At 39.2% G+C, this 16452-nt stretch overlaps 1 protein-coding gene across 1 annotated transcript; it reads right to left on the bottom strand.

Moving 5' to 3' along the window:
- Window positions 1-6365: 6365 nt before the first annotated feature.
- Window positions 6366-15490, bottom strand: dnajc25 (DnaJ (Hsp40) homolog, subfamily C, member 25). The gene is made up of 5 exons (XM_088435920.1): window positions 15106-15490; window positions 12355-12507; window positions 11855-12225; window positions 11641-11740; window positions 6366-6652 (listed from the first exon to the last, which is right to left on the bottom strand). Exons 1-5 carry the CDS (start codon window positions 15421-15423, stop codon window positions 6530-6532), a joined length of 1065 nt encoding a protein of 354 aa, XP_088292046.1. The 5' UTR covers window positions 15424-15490; the 3' UTR covers window positions 6366-6529.
- Between the last annotated feature and the right edge of the window lie 962 nt (window positions 15491-16452).

The raw sequence follows: 16452 nt of genomic DNA, 5'->3' as shown, positions 1-16452 counted from the left end.
GGATACCAAAGAATTTGAGGGCTTTCACCATCTCCACCTTTATCCCATTGATGAATAATGGTGGTTTGTGCGGCTCCATCTGCCACCTTGGATCTATGATCAGTTCTTTGGTTTTGTCTGTATTGAGGTGGAGATTGTTGCTGCAACATCAGGCCACAAAGTTTGCCACCTCTTTCCTGTATGCTGTCTCAGCCCCACCAGTAATCAGCCTGATGACTGTAGTGTCATCCGCATACTCAATTATGCTGGTGTTGTTTTAGGAAGTAACACAATCATAGGTGAAGAGTGTGTAAAGCAGGGGGCTCAGCACACAGCCGTGGGGTGTCCCTGTACTTAAAGTCCTGGTGCTGGATGTGCGTTTGTGGACTCTGACTGATTGGGGTCTGCCGGTGAGGAAGTTCAGCACCCAGTTGCAGAGGCAGGGTGCCAGACCAATTGCACGGAGCTTGTCCCTCAGTTTGTCAGAGATGACTGTGTTTAACGCTGAGCTGTAATCAATGAAGAACATTCTTGTATATGTGTCCTTGCACTCCAAGTGTGTGAGCGCTGTGTGAATGGCGGTGTTGACTGCATCATCTGTGGACTGTTTCTGTCGATATGAAAATTGGAGAGGGTCCACGGTGTCTGGAATGGTGTTTTTGATGAGCATCGTGACAATCCTCTCAAAGCACTTCATTTGTGATTGAGGTGAGCGCTATGAGCTGTCATTCAGGCAGGTCACGGTGCGTTGCTTGGCGACAGGCACTATGGTGGTGGCCTTGAAGCAGGTGGGGATCGAGGCTCGTGCATGGGACATGTTAAAGATGTCCGCAAACACATCAGCTAGCTCTGACGAACAAACTCTGAGTGCGCGACCAGGGACGTTATCTGGGCAAGCTGCTTTCCGCGGGTTTGTTCTGCTCAGAACCTTGCGCACCTCTGCTGATGTCATCAGGAGAGGAGGGTCCAGTGCACACTCCATGCCCAGCATCCTTCTCTGCTGATCAGGATACTTGGCGTCTAAGTGGGCCTAGAACTAGTTCAGCTCATTTGGCAGTGTCGCTTGGCTGGATGAGACTGCGCTGCTCCTCTGCCGATAGTCCATGATGTGCTGAAGTCATAAATACTTAAACAAAGGTAGGAAGGTACATAAATTTGGGCACCCCAACATAAAAAGGACATCAATATTTAGTAGAACCTCCTTTTGCAGCAATAACAGCCTCTAAATGCTTGCTATGGCTTCCAATGAGGGATTCTGGCTGAAGGTATTTTCTTCTTTACAAAACAACTCCAGTTCTGTCAGGTTTGATGTTTTCCGAGCATGGACTGCCCACTTTAGATCACACCAGATATTCAGTAATATTCAGGTCTGATGACTGAGATGGCCACATTCCAGAACGTTGTACTTATTCCTCTGCATGAATGCCTTAGGAGAATTTGACCAGTGTGTAGTGTTGTTGTGTTGTTGAGGTACCCAGCCTTGGCACAACTTCAACTTTGTCACTGATTCTTGAACATTGTTCTTCAAGAATCTGCTGATACTGAATCCACACTACCTTCAACTTGAACAAGATTGCCATCATGAAATATTACTGTGGGCAGCAAGTGTTTGTCTTGGAATGCTGTCTTCTTTTTCCGCCATGCACACAAGCCCCTTTTTACTATATGTCCAAATAACTCAATTTTCAGCATCTTATTCCAAAATAAAGCTGTCTTGTCCAAATGTGCTTTTGCATACCTCAAGCAACTCTGTTTAGGGAATGTGCGCAGAAAAGGCTTCTGCCGCATTATTCTCCCATACAGCATCTCCTTGCGCAAAATGCACTGAATAGTTGAACACGCACAGTAACACCTTCTGAAGCAAAATCACGCTGTAGGTCTTTGGAGCTGGTCTGTGGGTTGGGTTTGACTGTATTCACCATTTTTCGCCTCTGCTTATAACAGATTTTTCTTGGCCTGTGACTTCAAGGCCTTAACTTGAACTGTGCCTGTGGTCTTCCATTTCCTCATGAGGTTCCTTAGCTTAGTCTAAAACATTAAAAAAAATAGCCAAGTGCATCAAAGTGCCTGAAACATACAAATACATAAATAAAATCATATTTTATTGCAATTATACTTCACGTGACAAAAACAAAGACTTTTCTCTGGAGACATCCTCTAGCATCACCTTGCATTCCTCCCAGGGGGAGTCCCCACTATTTGATAAGCACTGATGTAGGTCATAGGTCAATGAGCTTGCCCCCCCCACCCCCTATTAGCGTTAAAGGTTTTCAAATCAATAGAACAACAAGGGTGCCCAAGTGTATGCACCTGCCTACTTTTGTTTAAATATTTATTGCACACTTTCTGTAAATTATATGAATTGCATTTCACTTCTCAAATATCACAGTGGTTATATGATGTACTTTACTGAAAATGATGATCTGAACCACAAATTATTTATTAAAGAAAATCTTGAAAATGATCAGGGGTGCCCAAACTTTTTCATTTGACTGAATAATCAGATGCTTTATGACATGTCATTGCACTGTAAAATGTTAAGCTTTGTTTTGCAATATGGTCAGTGTGAGAGGTATCCAAACTATGGCCTCGGGGGCATTTGTGGCCTTTTCAGTGGCTTTTGACAAAATTACTATAATTGACATTTGAACTTGTCACCAAAGCTACTTTAAATAAATAAATGGGGGTGGTGGGGTGGGTAGAGTAGTAAAGAATGTTGAAAATAGGTACGACTACTGGTTGAAGGTTAATTTATGTACTGCAGAGTTCCTCTAGATATGCAAATAAACAATACCGAATTAAAATATTAATTAATGACTTTAATGAATTAAAATTTGTCTTTAAAACACTGTGGTAAATAAAGGTAGTGTATTTAATTATTCAAAGTGTTTTTTTCCCATTAAATGCCCTTTGTCTAGGTCGGGGGGTCGCCATTCTTATGTGGCAGCACTCCATGGTTTGGGAAAATAAATAATGCTTGGTTCAGACAGATAGCTACGTGGGCGTCACATCAAGCGACGCATTTGGATTGCTGTCATTGAAGTTTGGGTAATAGGGCGACATCTATAGGGCAGGTTTGGTGTGACAGAAGACGAAATGTGACGCGTGCCAAACAGTTTCGGGAAGGTAAAAACAGCAAACAGAAATGTAGCGCGGCCTTCCTGACTAAAAGCAAACATTTTCAAAGTATGATATAATTGAACATTAAAACAATAAAGTGCTTGAAGAATTCCTAACACAAAATAAATCATCTTAATGGCCCCTGCATGTGAACAAGGAAGGACTCTGTTGGGTCAGCCTTCTAGTTCTTTTCTTGAAACCAAGTTGATCTGTAACAGCCTTGGCTAACACTAACGCCGCTAAAAGCTAAATGACTAACAAAGAATATAAACAGGAATACAGCATGGCCTTTGAGATGAGAAGTAAATATTTCAAAACAAGAAGACACAGGTAAGTAAACAACACAAACTGAGTGCTTAATGCCCATTTGTGAATGTGAATGGATTTAGACATTGGTTCAGCTTGCTTGCTTCTTTTAATGAAAATATTGTGGCACAACCTTGGTCAACAAGAGCTGCTGTAAGCAAATCCTCTGGATGCTTGGGGGGTGACACCAGGAAAGAGGGTTTTTTGTCATGGGAAGTGTAATTGCAATAAAATGAGATTTTTTTTTCAGTTTCAGGCACTATATTTTTTCTGCTTTAGACTAAGCTGTAACACGTACAAACACTGTTAAGATATAATTTAAAAAGTTAATTTCTATTTTTTTGTGTTAATGTTTAAAATGGGTACGGCTTTTGGTATTCAATTTTTATAGATAACTTATAGTCAAGAGTGTCGAGTGGGGGGCAGGCTAAAAGTTTTCTTTCCTAATGGGGGCTTGGCAGTATATAATTTAGAAGCACTGCTCCATGTTTTGCAGTGTGGATTAAAACTACAGCACCTGGAGAAAACAAAATGCTAACAAAGCAAGACACTTGAGCCAAGATTCAAACGTTGAACCTCATCTGTGCTAACCACTAATCCACCGTGTTTGGAAAACAGGAGTGAGAATTGTACATGTCAAAACTTTATTTGAAAAATGTAAAATACATTATAAAGTTTCTGAGTTTAAATTTTTGAATAAAAGGCGGTCGTATACAAAGACGGAGGACTTCATTAAAATGCTTCTTTAATTACTGAGCGACCTTCTGCATCATAATTCAAAGTTGGAAAAAAAAAAAGTTACAAAAATGTATACACTCCCAAAGAGACAATAATGTACCTGACAGAACTTTGCAGAGATGGCTTTGGCTTGTAAACATCCCATGAGGCCCACGCCATTACCTACATTCAATTGTTTGTTTTGCTGTTCGACGTCGACAAAATAACTGAACATTCGAGCAAATCCTTGACAGTTCAGGTGTTAAGTGTTCACTAATGCAGGGGTTCTCAAACATTTTAGAGTCAGAGACCCCTTTTAGAAAACACATTTTCCAAGGACCCCCATTGCAAGTACTGTATTTACGGGAACAGAAACAAACATTTAAAATGTATTAGCATTTCTAAATTTAAAAATGTAACAAGTGCCCTCTTTATTCACAAACATTCAGTTTAACAACTATATTTGTTAACTTTTCAGCTATACTGAAGTTTAGAAAATAAAAATTGCAAATTGCATGCCTCCTTATAACAAGGCGTGTCAATTTGCAATGATTTAATCAATAACAGCATTATAAAATAAAATGCCCCTTTAGCTTTGCTGGCTTCATCGCCTCAACACAAATTTCTAGCACTTTACATTTTTAAAAATACAGTATATTGACTCGTTCAATGCCAAGGACGTATTTTCTCATTTTTGAAGTCTACACATTAAAGGGACAGTGTGTAAGATTTAGACCGTTTTTCATTAAAAAGGAAGAAAATAATTATAAATTTCAAAAACTTGCAAATGAATGTGTTCTTAACCCTAGACCAACAGTTTGTTGTAAATATAATCATAGGTCTAATTATCATTAAATTATATTACATTATAGCTACAACCAATGGTAAATGCAGCACCTACTGTTGTCTGCAATGAGTGTGTAAATATATATATATATATATATATATATATATATATATATATATATATATATATATATATATATATATATACACACATATATACATATATACATATATATATATATATATATATATATATATATATATATATATATATATATATATATATATATGTTCTTTTCTTCGTATGCTTGGTTTTTGAGTCTATGAACATAGAGTTGATGTGCCTTACTAAAAAGTTCCAGTTTGGTCTCATCTGTCCAAAGGACATTCTCCTAGAAGCTTTGTGGCTTGTCAACATGCATTTTTGCAAATTCCAGTCTCGCATTTTTATGATTTTTTTTTTCAGCAGTGTCCTCCTTGGTCGTCTCCCCGAAGAAAAGAACACTGTCCCTATGGTGAAACATGGAGGAGGCTCAGTAATGTTTTGGGGCTGCTTTGCTGCATCTGGCACAGGGTGTCTTGAATGTGTGCAAGGTAAAATTAAATCTGTAGACTATCAAGGCATTCTGGAGAGAAATGTGCTGCCTGGTGTCAGAAAGCTTGGTCTCAGTCGCAGGTCATGGGTCTTCCAACAGGACAACGATCCAACACACACAGCCAAAAACACCCAAGAATAGCTGAGAGAAAAGCGTTGGACTATTCTAAAGTGGCCTTCCATGAGCCCGGATCTGAATCCCATTGAACATCTGTGGAAGGAGCTGAAACATGCCATTTGGAGAAGACACCCATCAAACCTGAGACAACTGGAGCAGTTTGCTCATGAGGAGTGGGCCAAAATACCTGTTGACAGCTGCAGAACGCTCATTGCCAAATACAGAAATCGCTTCATTGCAGTGATTGCCTCAAAAGGTTGTGCAACAAAATATTAAGTTATGGGTACCATCATTTTTGTCCAGGCCTGTTTCATTAGTTTGTTTTTTTAAATAATTATGTTAATCAGCAATTCAAAAGTGATGGCTGATTTTGATTATTTAATTTTCAATAAATTTTTATTTATTGCTACTTTTGTAAGTTTCAAGTGATTTCAGTGAGAATTGTGGGTTTTTCCTTCTTTAACTGAGGGGTACCAACAATTTTGTCCACGTGTGTATATATAAAATTGAATGGACTCCCTGCAGTCAGGCCACGGACCCCTTTTTGAGAACCACTGCACTAACGAATCAAAGACTGTGGCTGAGCAGGGCGCAGCTCACTGCCAGGTGCGTCACACTTGAACTTCCTTTGTGACATTTGTTGCATCTCTCTGCTTTTCGATCCCGATGACAAAAACAGAGCTGGGACGTGTACCACAAATAACCCTTAAATATGAAATTAAATGAATTGAGAAAATGGAAACATTCCATCTGCAGGTTGCAGTTTATTCCACTTAGCTGTCCTTTCGTCCAAGGCTTCATTCCTACGAAAATATTTCTGACAATTTAAGCAGTTTGTCTGTACGAATGTCCACGCGATGAATGTAACTTGGCGCTGATGGACGTTTGCAAGTCCCATCTTGTGGCCGTCAGTCATCGATGAAGGTCAGGCGTCCTGGTCCTTCATTCTTCCGCCAGCGTCTGTACCGCTTCATCTTTGGGTCGGTGGCCATTTTCACCTTCATCGCCTCTTCTTGTTCTGCTTTGTAGAGCTGGAGGAGACAAAGAGGATGCTTAAACTTGAAAGTTAAAAAAAAAAAAAAGACCACAGAAATGTTCTGAGTTCTCCGATGACACTGGAATAGTTAAGACATTATTCGATGTGCTGAAAATAGCTAGTGAAAAATGACACAGGCTATTATTTCAGTAAGCCAAATATTTTTAAATAGTTCTACCCTGACTTCATGAAAAACTTCAAACACAGTTCTCCAATTTAGGGGGAAAACGTTACTTCGATCTGTTAATCCCTCCCTGGTGAGTTTACTATAAAACAGGGCTTCTCAAACTTTAGAAAGCAAAATTTCCAAGGACCACCATTGCAAAAATTGGCGGCAACAAAACAAAACGATCCAAAAAACAAAGAATTTATTAGCACAAAATTTCAAAATGCCCTTTTTATTCACCAACAGATTCAATTTAACCAAGTATATTTGTTTCTTTTTCAGCTGTTATGCTGAAGTTTAGAAAATAACAGTATCAAATCGGACGCGCCCTTTATTACAAATCGGGTTGGATTTACAAATTATTTAGTAGAAAACCGTGCCAAAAAATAAAATGCCACATTAGCTTTGCTGGCTTCATCGCCTTGTTAGCAAGCAATTGTAGACAAAAAATGCATTTTGACAAATTAAAAATTATTATATTTTTAAAAATATATGAACTCATTCAATGCCTGGGACATAGTTTCACATTTTCTTTTTTAAAAGTCCAGATAATCAATACCTAAGTACATTAACCCATGGTGGAAATGTTGACCTTTGACCTTTCTTGGCTTTTGATGTTTTTGATGCATAATATCAAAGGAAAGGCATGAAGAAAAAAAACCTCACTAGGAGGCTAAAATATTGCATAGATTGTTAAAACACGACAACTTTCAATATGCCATCCTGGTGTCCCTTCTAAATGCTTGCAAATGAGAGGTCGGGAGCTACACCCTATAGGTGTCAAATTTAGCCCATGTCAGACTCATTTACTGTCATTTAATTAAAAATACAGTGATCCCCCCTACTTTTCGGTTAATGGGGGCTGTCAACCCCCCGCCGATTCTGAAACCCGCGAAGTAGGGCATCAGTTCCTAGATTTCTATGTATGCCCCAATATAGCCACAGTAAACATAAACAATCCTTTGTTTGTATTTTTTGCCTATTTTATTTCCTTTCTCCTATTATTTAACATTGCATTATCCTTATTAACATTATTGTATATTCATTAAATAATTAATATTACTTAGTTTGTTGAGAATTTGTTCTCAGGACTGGTTATCTGCACCAAGACTCCGGTGAAAGAGTACGCAAGTCATCACGTTGAACTTCACATTTATTTTGGCTCATGTACGGTGTATCATGCAGTATCTGTTGAATAATAAATCAACAACAATCTTAAAGTCAGTAAACTAACATATGAACACTTAATCGATGAATTTACTGTATTTTTAGCCGACATTAGCGGGTAGCAACAACTAACAACTACTAACTATAAAGTGCAACCTCTACACAAACGAACACATAAACAGAATAAACAGTCATCGCTTACCAAACATAGGCAGTAGCGTGCGTTATCAACATAAATGTTAATAAACTATAAATTTGAGATTCCGTTGTGATTCACTATGTCACCGTAACGAGCCGAATGACTCACAGAGAATGTAAAACAGGAAACGGAAATGCAACGCGACTCGACAAATTAAAAGCATGTATTTCAAAATAAGATAAAAAAAAAGTCACGAACTAACGCTTGAAGAATTCTTAACATAGTTATTAACTAATATTACTTCGTTATTTGATCAATACCGTACTGTATAATGTACTATTTTGATTTTTTTTCAATTTTTGTACATTTTTGCACATTTTTTAAATGATTTTTTATTTTGAAATATTTTTTATTTTTCCTGGAAAAAAACACGAAGTACTGAGACCGTATTGCCAAATTTGGACATATTAAAAACCTGATGTTATGTCATGCATTTCCCCGAATTTTTTAATTTGACTTCGAATCAAAGTCAACTAGCTTTATGCAAACAACAGAAAGTATTTGACAGGCTAACAAATTTGAATGTTAAAAACCCCTTAAACATCTGCTAAGTTAACACACATGGAGCATAAATTTATTCAAACAGCATAAAGCTGATTGCAGGCTGGCAGCTTAGGACACAAGGTGGTACTACAATAAAAGTGTGCAACTCTAAAATACTACTTCCTTTTACATTTTTAAAAACATATGGGCTCATTCAATGCCAGGGATGTATTTTCACATTTTTATACAGTATTTTTATTCAATAAATGTATTGGAGGACACCAACAAACAAAAAAAAAAAAAACGTATTCATATATATCTTTCAAAAATGTCCTTAAAAAATAAACAAATAAAAAATCTGGAACAAATCATGAACTCATTTAGTGCCATTGATGAGTATAGACATTTACTGGGCTTCATTAAAGAGAAAAGACACTTTTAAGGCTGGCAGTGAATGAGTTAATCTCCTTAAGGTACAACTTGCAAGAAAAACTTTGTAGGTCATATTGTGAGGAAAACCTTAGAAGTCCACTTTCTGACAATAATTTGTTTTATGTGTGATAATATGTTCCATGCAGCACCACTATTTGACTATTCTGATTCACAAAATGAAATAGACGTATAGAAAATTCCCATTCAATTTGTGAATCTTTAAAGGAAAATTTCTATATTAGAATATATGGGAATTTATTTAAAAGAGTGTGTAAATAATATTACTAGTGGTATCAGTACTTCCTATCAGTGATTACTCAATGTAAATGTTATTGTTTTAATGGATCGTTTTAACTCATTCACTGTCAGCATTTTTAAAAATGCCTCGTCTTCAATGAAGCCGTATACACGTCAAAAGTCGTCAATGGCACTGAATGAGTTAATAAGGTCAGTAAGTGTTTCCATAAAATAATAGATGTCCTCCTTACGGCCAAAAAAAACAAAAACAAACTAAATCTGTGTCAGCTGAACCGCGAGTAGAAGAATCACTTTAAAATCATCAAACATGGAAAATGATTTTTACTTGTAAATGGTAACTTGTCAATAAAGAAGCTGATCTTGACGGCAATTTTTCAATGATTTTTCATTGTCGTTGAGGGTTTATACACAGATCTGCTAAACTGGATAGGATCATAGGATCGACAGAAATGCAAATTGGGCGATCAGCAGAAATAATTTACCGAACAATCAATGGCATCGTTGATGGGCTCCGCAAAATAAAAGGTTACGGCTATCACAATCTTGTTCAGGCCAGGGACATTCCGTGCTGCAATTAATAATAATCCAAGCATCTTTAAAAATACACTTTTTCAGTTGCTGTCGACATAAAATGACATTACTGGTGCTCAAGGCTTGCATAACAACCAATCACGGATCACCTGTTAGTTCACAAGCTAAGCTGTGATTGGTCATCGCCTGAGCCTTTAGAACGGTACCCATTGTGTTGATCACGGGGTCAAAGGTGGCCCCCCGAGCTATTGTTAGTCGCTCGCGAGACATCGCACTACAGGAAAAAAATACTCGACCAATAAAAACATTTTGAAAAAAGGAACACAGTGTTTTTTACATCAAAAGCTGCTTACGCTGGGAGGTGAAGACGATCAAGTAGTAAACCGCTGTCGAGAACTTGCTTCCAGGAAAAAACTTCAAAATAATAGTGTTCCAAGGTTGTTCACTTTGATTACTTGATAACCTACCTTTTATTTTGAAGTACTGTCTGGCTTTCTCACAAAATTTGGCTGTTTATGGAAAATAACAGTTGCTTGACAGGCAGTGCATTCGCGGCATGTCTCATTGCGCTTCTAAGCCAACGAGCTAAAAAGAAAGAGATCTTGTCCCATAGTTACTTCCCCATAAATGTGCCTGGGTCATTTTTCTCTTCACTGCCTGAAAGGAGAAGCGATAAGCACTGCAAGCCTAAGTAAGCTCAGTGAGTTAGACTGTCTCTCACGTCATTTGGAATAATCTAAACACATGAGTGACACACCCAAGATGTGTATTTTTATTCAAGGTGTTCACTAAATTCTAATACCGCAAACATTGTGTTGGATTAATTGTGTATAGGTTATTCCATATTTGTTTTTTGCAATACAGGAATCCCTCATTTTTGCAGTTAATGGGGACCGTTGCAACAATAAAACCGTTAGAAGTTTCAAGGCTTTCTTTTTTTGACACAGCTAAATATGAATTTGTCGTAAAGCCCTAAAAGTCATCATCACTATCTGACACTCCAAATAGTGCCTCCCATTCAAATCCCGCAGGCCCTCTCCTTCCGTGCTCGTCATTTGCGCATACATCCTCGTTACTCTTCCATGGGAAGCCTTCTTTAACCAAGTGATGACTGTTGACCTTCGCTGCCCCCCCCCCCCCCCCCCCAATAATTTTGTATAATCAATATTATTCAAACACAGATATGTGGAGAAAATTGGTCTGGTTTTGAGTTATGCGGGTATAAGTCAACGCCCGTGCCTACATCCCTCAGGATCACAAACTGATTGTTTGCATTGTTGCCATTTGTCTCCTTCAACCTTTAAGGCCCGCAACGGTTTTGAAACTTGGGCCAACCCAAATGAATAAACGAGGAACAGACGAGGGATGTAACCAGACTGGTAGGAGATCAGAGGTGGCTGGCTTTCTGACATTCATGAGGTCTTTGTCCGCCTTCCTCGCAAGTAAAAGCTACTTGTCTTCCTTCTGGTTTGTTGCTTATTAAATGTCCTAGGTTGCCTGAACCTGGCACAATGTTTTGTTAGGGTAAGGGCTATCACTGCATAAAAGGAGATATTAATTTAATATATTTTTATGTATTTGCATCGCTGTTTATTGGGGTAGATTATGGGAGAAAAGTAGATCTAGGGGCAAAAACAAATTGAGCACGCCTGCTTAGCACACGGCATATGGCTTTAGCACACAGGTTGTCAATTTCAGCATGTGGCAAACTTTAGGTAATGTAAAGCCTAATTTTCATGTCGCATACCTCATAGTTTTCTTTGATCCAGAGTTGTTTTTCCAGGAAAGACTGCCTGGTGGTTTCATCCAGACTGTCAAATTGAGGTTGGGATACCTTCATGTACCTCCTGAAAAGAAAAAAAAAAGCGACAGAGGGTTAAAAACAGACCGTGATGGTCTTATCCAATTACCTTTACATATCCAAACGCAACATTGGCATTGACCAAGCATACACAACTGACCTGATTATGTAAAGCTTCTCCCGGTCACCATACTCCTCCCTGCAGATGGTGAAGTGGTAAACCCAGGAGACATACCAAGCCACGTAGTTGATCACGTAACAGGGAAACAACACTATTTGACACAGCAGGATGTCTGACAGGTTGGGTTTCTGGCAGCCACCTTTGATGTCAATCTTCGTTTTGATGATGTCGCGGATCACCTCCTCCTCCTGTTCTCGGATCTCCTCTTTGGAGCGCCGGTTCTTGCTCTTCTCCTTAGTGCGGTTTAGGAGGCCCTGCTCCTTGGCGATCAGGGTGGCCTGGAACCGGTATTTGGGGACAGTTGCCAGGTTGTTAATGGCCTCGTTGTAGCTGTTGTGCCAGCTGTAATACTAGAGGAAAGGAGAGGACGACGCCACATTTGAGCTTCCTGTTTGTATATGTTAACAGAGGGCCAGTGTGCCAAAAGGAATGATTGCATGTTGCCGGCAACAGTAAACCATCTGTACGGCATGCAATACCTGGAAAACGGAAATAGCGCATATGGTGACGAGGATCACGATCCTGACATCCACTTTAGGAGTGAGCCGTCTACGGTAGTAGGTGTAGTAGTGTTGGTAGTACTCCTCAGGGTGGTCCAGCATGTAGTCATAGTCTCTCCGAGTGTCCTCATCCTGCACGTTTGAGGTTTGATTTTAGCACAAACTGCATGTGCATTTGATGCTGCATTTTTGATAACCCCTGGGTGTCCGGGTTTTTTCACTATTATCACCCAAATTGGGGTGTGGGGAACCACATAAACAAATATGTTATGTTACAAATATGCAAAATATTTTCACGATTGGACACACACACACACACACACATACAGTACATATATATATATATATATATATACACCCGTGTTACAAAGTCCCTGATTTACGTTATTTTCATGTTGCGTGGAAGACTGACGTGGAATACTGAGTTTATTCATCCCTTCTTTATGACATTTTCCTGGTTATGCGACCAAAACAACTGTCATGACCCTAGGGCAGGGGTGTCTAAACTTTTTGCAAAGAGGGCCAGATTAGGTGTGTTAAAAATTTAGGGGGGCCAACCTTGGCAGGCGTTCTTTACATATAACAGCAATTAAAATAAATACATTTCAGCGAGCCGTTCTGTGTTTAACATTTGCTTTTTTATTTTCATTTTGGCTATATTAAGCATGTGTTTTGGTTCATTTGAAACATGTATATCAACAATGAATTGACATTAAATATTGAAATTGAATATTCTTTTAACCACTTTTTTTTAACACTAACTTTTTTGAAACAGTTGAACAGAAGTAATTGTACTCTTAGGTACAAATTACATTTAGAAACATAAAAAAATATCTGACCATGGCAGTTTAATATTTATGGAATATTTTTTAACACAATAACAGAGATATGTAATCATCATATCAACAAGTGCAGGGCTCATTTAAAATAGGAAATTAGTAACTATAAATGCTGATTGGATTTTTAAATGGTTATTATTCTGGAGTGAATACTTAAAAAAAAAAAAGTTTTCAGACTTATCGTAATTAAAAAATGACTTGTCCGAATTAGTGTGATGGGTGAAACTGAGATCTGGGGTGCAGGACAAAGGCCAGGTGTGACTCTATGGCAGTAGTATGGATGCGCAAGACGTCTTGTGAGAGTCCGATAGCCGTGTCCTCACACGGCTCTTATTTAAGTTCATAACCGAAAACGTCTTCTCACAGGAATACGTCAAACCGAACAAGTTTAGCATTTTCTTACCAAATGCTCGAATATCTCAGAAACTTGTCCTTCTCCAGCTGTTAGTAAAAGTTGCCGATATAAAGCTGCTGGTGCTGACCGCAGCTCACTGCGTCCAACTGCAGCTCAACTTTCCTCCTTTTGTTGACTGTCCTCATTTTAGAAAATTAGGGGCTCATACAGTCACTCATATACTAATTTGCTGTTCCTAATAGAGCCTATAAATGGCAGCATTTAGCACACACAGGTAACAGCGCTGCTGCCCAATGTATTCATTCTCCATGCGGGCCAGACGTTATTGATTTTATGACGGAGGCTGCGGGCCGGATGGAAATTGACCACGGGCCGCATTTGGCCCCGGGGCCGGGCTTTGGACATGTCTGCCCTAGGGGCTTGGCTGTATTTGTCTTGTTTTGCCTCCATCTGCTGGCGTTTAAATAATTGCCGTCTAAATGCTTCCATGCAACACGTGACTACAATGCTGGTCTGCTAGTAATCGGCGTCTCCTCACGGAAATGGTGGTCTGCTATTGGTCGGCCTCACTTGTTTAAAATGGCGGAACGGTAAAGCTTTGTTCGATTGTGAGTAGTTACTAAACCATATTTATAGTGCATTTTACTGCTTAATTCAAAGTTGAATGGGTTAGCCATGGGTCCCAAGATTGCTAGTAATGTTAAAGAGAGAAGTAAGAAGATGATTTATATGGAAACGATGCTGTATATAACCCTTATTAGGGAATGCGGGCATAACAAGCGGCATTCATACGTAAATAAATCCTTTCTATATTATTTATTTATGATGTTTTCTGATTATATACATGTGTATTATTTATACGTAGCACTTACTATAGTATTTTGGTACCAATTTTTAATATGTATGTACAATTTTGATGTTTTTAGCTGGAGTTCTAAACGCATTAGCTATTTAACATAGGTTTGGATTGCCCGTCATACGACAAATTCGCCTTACGATCCCAACCGCGGAACGGATTAAAGTCTTAACATGGGGGCCCACTGTATTTTCCTTACTCATTGGTCACAACGTCTGTAAACAGGAAGTAGGTTTGCTGTACTCGTGAGTAGATCAGCAAAATCGGCATGTTTCTAAGTACTAATTACTGCGAAGATAAGTTATCAAATCACATCGGCAAATGAGAAATGAAGTAGTATAAACGTAACGTAACGCAATTTAGAGAAACTAATAGTGCCACACACCCAGAGGGAGAAAAAACAATATTTTGGCTGTCAACTGGATTTGCAGACTCCTGTTCCACTTATGTGACCATGTGGCACTTTTCCACTGGACAGGTCGGTCTTATAAACAACGCAGCTCGCGTTTGCCAAACGAACACACGTCTCAGGTCAACTGTTTTACTTCTAAATGAGTTTAGCGTCGTTAGTCATCTTACTTTGGAAAGCGTGCGACTAGTTTTCCTGCTTAGATTGCTCAGGCGCTCCAACCAATCCAGTGCTTTGAACCCGCGCTGACAAAGCGTTGGGCTGAACCGACCTTTAAAGTCTCGTACGCTGTAGCAACGAGCAGAAACTTTTGCTGTGCTGACTCCGACAGAGGATCACCAGGTCTGAACCGGTCCGGATGGTAGCGCCGGGCCAACTGCCTGTAAGCCCGAGCGATGTCCGCCTTGGAGGCCTCCCGTGTGACCCCGAGCACGTCATAGCAGACCTCCGTGCCGCAGTACAGACCCTCCACCAGCGCCCTGGCCACCGGCAGCGAAGACGTAGACAATAATAGCACAGAGAGCCACCACCGGAACCGCACTGCGAATCCGCCACCGCTTGGACGGCAGACCTCCACTGGCGTGGCCATCTGCAGGACTGCCGGTGGCTGGCCAAGCACTTAGCAGCAGTGCTTGCGCGCTATGCGGTGCGCATGCGCATTAGCTCCACGTTCGTTCATAGATACGGCAACAGCACTGGGTCAAAATATGTTCTTGGCCAGCCAAGAAGAAAGAGCGTGCGCCGACATAGTTTTCAAGTGATTCTCAACTCTCTTTATAGCAAATACACTGTAGTAACTACAGTGTATAGTCTTTATAGTGACAGTATGTAAGATTTGGACCGTTTTTCATTGAAAATACATAAATTAATTGATTGTAAATATCAAAAATTGATGTGTTCTTAAAAAGACAATGTGTAAGCTTTAGACCGTTTTTCATTGAAAAGGAATAAATTAAATGATTATAAATTCAACAACTTGCAAATAAATTTGTTCTTAACATATGTTTTAAATAAAATTGTCGGTCTAGTTATCATTCAGTTTTATTACATGGGGGTTGGCACTCCTCCGGAGGTTGACACGTCTGTTATAGCTATGGACAATGGTAAATGTACTGCAGCACCTCCTGCTGTCCATAATGAAAAACGGTCTAAATCTCATATATTTTCCCTTTAAATTAAATACGAATAAAGTGCTTACGGTAAGTCCATTTGGCATCGGTGCGCTTCAAGTCACCGAATGCTCTTCATGGTGCACTTCAAGCATAGCAAAACGGGAAGCATACCGGCTTAATATCTGAGTTGCCGCAACTCTACTTCTATACAGGTACGTACTGCCAAAATAGAAGTGCTTTACTTATGTATACTAAATAAGTATTTTATCTTCCTACATTTTTTTCTCAATAAATGCGACTCAGCATTTATTGATCAATCAAGTTCATTCAAAGTTGACTCAAACTTTGCGCCTTCAATTGAAATTTATTCAAAACAGATGCAATTTACTGGTTTGATAGATTACTGTATGTGTGCTCTTCATTATTTCTTTCTTCCCCGGCTGTGACAAATAGTGTGAAAATTCAGCATACTGCATATTTGAGAGCTATTTTACACTTTAGAAAGG

The sequence above is a fragment of the Hippichthys cyanospilos genome, chromosome 15, assembly GCF_059441005.1.
Source record: "Hippichthys cyanospilos isolate Australia breed blue-spotted pipefish chromosome 15, RoL_Hcya_1.0, whole genome shotgun sequence".
Lineage (NCBI taxonomy): Eukaryota > Metazoa > Chordata > Actinopteri > Syngnathiformes > Syngnathidae > Hippichthys > Hippichthys cyanospilos.
Note: the sequence above shows the minus strand (reverse complement) of the source record. Positions and strands in the feature narration are given on the sequence as shown.